The following is a 4,016-nucleotide window of genomic DNA, read 5'->3' as shown; positions in this document are numbered from 1 at the left end:
GTAATTTTAACGTTTTTTTATACTTAATTATTTTTTTAGGTGTTAATTTTTACATCTGTATATATTAAAGACAAATCTAAACTTATATATCTGCATAGACCCCAGTACCAAAGTTATCGACAGATGACTGAACCCTAATCCAACACAATCATCAGAACTCAGAGCCATGACCACAAGGCAAACATTTTATTATTCAGCAACCACTGAGAAATTAACACACGTATATTTTTAAATTTTACAAAATTTATAAATGAAAGCCTAGATATTAGATGGAAGACTAGTGTGGTAAATAAATGGATGAAAAAAGTGAAGAACAATTTGATTCAACTTCTTACGGTGACTCTGATTTATTTACTTGTCTTTAAATTATTTGCTAGTCTCAGTGAAAGTTACATCCTTATCATCATAATAAGAATCAAACTTGCCTTTAATTTCTATTTTCTCGAAATCAAAACCCTTTTTGTTTTCTATAGTATAATATATATATACGATTCTATCATCATAATACTAAACAAATATTATTCCTATATCTATATACATTGTTTATTTATCTGAACTACTTTATTATAATTCCAATAAATAAATAAAAAGCATTTTGTTATCAAGTTGGAAAGATAAGATTGTCGTCACATGAAATAATCAAGTATATTCCTACCATTCCTTGATGTCCATGCATATTTAATACAATTATATATACATCAACATGCGTACTACTATATGAAAACAAAATTATTCGTTTAATCATCCCAAAGAGTAGTCACACAATAGAAGGAGAGACAGACAAAGAGAGAGAGAGAGAAGAAGAGAAAGTGTTCTCAAAATTCTTTAGATCAAGGGTATCACATAGGTGTATAAGTACATATGGGTTGTCATAGATTTCTGTGGCCAAAACTATAGTGTAGCAAAGTTCGAGAATTTTCTTCTTTTTTTTTTCTTTTTTGTTTAATTATATGTCTACAATTTCAAACTATTCCTTTCATAGAATTAGAGGTTTGATTCCACCAATAATTAGCATATAGTGACATAGTAAACACTATTTCCTCTTGTCTTATTAATTATTGTCATCAATTTTTATTATGATTTATTTATTCATATATATCATAATACCCAATTAAGTAGCTATTAAGCTAAGCTATGATGATGATGATGAAGATGGTGGAAGAAGAAAGCCATGGATCAGAATGTTCTAAGACAAGAAGCCCTTGCAATGATGATAATAATAATAATGAAGATGATGGCTATTGTGAAGAAGAGAGTGAAACCAATAATGAAGAAGAAGTTGAAGAAGAAGATGAGAGTAGTTATAAGAAACAATACAAGAACAACAATGGTGGTGGTGGAGGGTGTTCAAGCAACAGCACAGTGGAAGAGAATAACGAGAAGAAGAGTTCATCAACATCAGTAAGACCTTACGTTAGATCCAAGTTGCCAAGGTTGCGTTGGACCCCTGATCTTCATCTTCGATTTGTTCATGCTGTTCAAAGACTTGGAGGACAAGAGAGTAAGTTACTTTATTCCATTAACATAGATCTATTTTTTTCCAATTTGATTTACTCTTGCTCGGGTAATCATTAATTAACTCCATAGTTTAGTTAATTTGTATGTTATTACATATATTTGCTTCTTCTTTTTTTTTAATTATTACTAATATGTTTGCTTATTTGGGATGTGTATATATATATAGGAGCAACACCAAAATTGGTTCTTCAGTTGATGAATATCAAAGGTTTAAGTATTGCTCATGTCAAGAGTCATTTACAGGTATATATATATATGAAGTTACATAATTGTTATTATCACAACCTGAATTTGAATCTTTTAATTTGGTTAATTTCTTTTATTTCCATCTATCTATTTCTTTTTTTTTTTTTTTCCAGATGTACAGGAGCAAGAAGGTAGAGGACACAAATCATCAAGGTACATATATATAAAATGTTTAGTTTAATTTTTTAATTACTCTTTGCAAGATTATCAATGAGTAATTAGGGTTACATTTGTGCTTAATTGCAAACCTAATGAATTTGATTATGTGTGTATATATATATGACAGTAGTAATGGCTGATCATCATAGGCTTCTAATAGAAAATGGAGAGAGAAATAATGTTTATAATCTCAGCCAGCTTCCCATGCTTCAAAGTTATAGGTATACACACATTAGCTTCACCACATTAATTAATTTAATTAATTCAAATTCCCTCAAATGTTTTTTTATTATTTCATCAAATACTGAAACAAAAAAGTTTCTTGATTTCTTACTAGTTAATTACTACTCTTAATTTGAACAGATATGGTCATGGATATGGAGTTGCTTCCGCTACTCTTGGTGTCTATGAAAACATGGCGCATAGGAACGCCAATTTGACTCATCATCATAGCATTTTTTCTCATAATTTTGGGGAACAATCATCAAGCCATCCTCATCCTCCTCATCATCATCATCATGAACAAAAAGATCATCAGTTTCTATCATTTGGAAATGGCCAAGGATCTTTATGCACGAATACTAATAACAATAGATTAATAAGCAGTCACATTGAAAAGCCTAGAGCTCAAGATTTCATGCCTACTAATACTAATAATAATTTGAAAAGAAAGGCTTCAGAAAATAGTGATATTGATTTGGACTTGTCTCTTAAATTAAATTCAAGGGTGGTTTTTAATGATGAGAAGCAATTAGGAAGAAGAAGCAGCATGATGATGATGATGATGATGGAGGAAGAAGAACACCATGAAGTTGTAGTTAATAGCAATCTATCACTCTCTTTGCACTCTCATCAATCCTCATCACCACAAGATCATTGTAATAAGGTGAAAGGTAAAAAGGCCACTACAAATTTGGATCTAAGAATCTGAATGGGACAAAGTTCTAACTGAGATCTTGAGGTTCCTGTCAGAAATTATGTATTTTGTAACTTACATTATATAATTTATCTGACATAACTATATATATTTATATATTCTTCTATTGTCTCTTTCTATATATATAAGTGGACAGTGAATTAACAATTTATCTATATGTAATAGTGGTACTAGGTACAAAGAATCTGGATCTCACCCCCTAACATTAGCATTAGATTAGGTTTGTGTAAATCCACTAAAAAGGTGACATTATTAGTCAAAGTAGTTAGGTATTTTCATCCCTTAAGAGTTTTTTGTGAGTTTGGAGGAAAGTAGTAGCAAAGGATTTTTAGTATAAAATTTATACTATATATATACAATTTTTCTTTTATTTGTATTTTGTCATGTTTCTTTTTTCTTCTAAAATTTAACTCGAAAATAATTCTTTAACGTTTTGTGTTTGAGTTGTATTAAAATGGGAAAAAAAAAAGAGACTAATAGATGGCAAATGAACTGAAACCCTAATTCATATAAAACCTCTAAAATCTGAGAAATATATTAGTAAGAAATCAAACTTGGATGAATCCATGCATGACCTTACCCCTGTTCCCGTAGACCTCATTTCATTAATTTTTTTTTTTTCTTGCCTCTCCTCTTTACAGGCAAATTGAAAAGAAGTAATTTTTTCATTCTGCCCTTGATTTTCTTTGCTGCTGAGGTGTGTAACACATTATCATGATCATTGACACTAAGGCTGACAGTGAGGATTTTTTCTGGAATAAATTAAAAAAATTCATTATTTTCTAAGAAAAATTAAAATGGTTTAAATTATCGGTATCTATTTTTTTTTTCTACAGTTTGCCTACTGCATTACGTGTTACTCAATTCGTTTAGATATTAGACGAATTGTATGTTTCACCTCTTTAGACGAACTGTCACAAAACCCAATGATATATATATACAGCGACTGTGAGGTGAGATTTTTTTATATTTAAATTAAATAAATATAATATTTAAGTTTTTTAATATTTGAATTAAATAAATACAATAATTATCTATTAAAATGTGTAATACGTAGATAATTTATAATTTTAAATATGTGTACACATCTCAAGTAATACGACAAAGAAATCATTAAAAACGCAAATTGGACTGTGTATTCGAAATTTGATAAAAG

The 4,016-nt window shown here is 29.3% G+C and overlaps 1 protein-coding gene across 2 annotated transcripts; it reads left to right on the top strand.

Annotated features, from left to right (window-relative positions):
* The first annotated feature begins 608 nt into the window (after positions 1-608).
* Positions 609-2,966, top strand: LOC112797072 (uncharacterized). Of its 2 annotated transcripts, none has more exons than XM_025839828.3 (5): positions 609-1,501; positions 1,685-1,761; positions 1,878-1,917; positions 2,051-2,144; positions 2,287-2,966. In XM_025839828.3, exons 1-5 carry the CDS (start codon positions 1,135-1,137, stop codon positions 2,852-2,854), a joined length of 1,146 nt encoding a protein of 381 aa, XP_025695613.1. In that variant the 5' UTR covers positions 609-1,134; the 3' UTR covers positions 2,855-2,966. The 2 variants fall into 2 exon arrangements, with proteins under 2 accessions (XP_025695613.1, XP_025695614.1); XM_025839829.3 differs by having other exon boundaries at positions 644-1,501; positions 2,054-2,144.
* Positions 2,967-4,016: the final 1,050 nt, after the last annotated feature.

Source organism: Arachis hypogaea, chromosome 4 (assembly GCF_003086295.3).
Source record: "Arachis hypogaea cultivar Tifrunner chromosome 4, arahy.Tifrunner.gnm2.J5K5, whole genome shotgun sequence".
In the NCBI taxonomy this organism is placed as follows: Eukaryota; Viridiplantae; Streptophyta; class Magnoliopsida; order Fabales; family Fabaceae; genus Arachis; species Arachis hypogaea.
Note: the sequence above shows the minus strand (reverse complement) of the source record. Positions and strands in the feature narration are given on the sequence as shown.

Bases quoted from the DNA above. Each gene is read 5' to 3' on its own strand.
- LOC112797072 (XM_025839828.3), top strand. From the start codon at position 1,135: ATGATGATGATGATGAAGATGGTGGAAGAAGAAAGCCATGGATCAGAA. The intron at 1,918-2,050 runs GTACATATATAT...TATATATGACAG, and splicing joins AGAGGACACAAATCATCAAG to TAGTAATGGCTGATCATCAT. The intron at 2,145-2,286 runs GTATACACACAT...TAATTTGAACAG, and splicing joins CCCATGCTTCAAAGTTATAG to ATATGGTCATGGATATGGAG.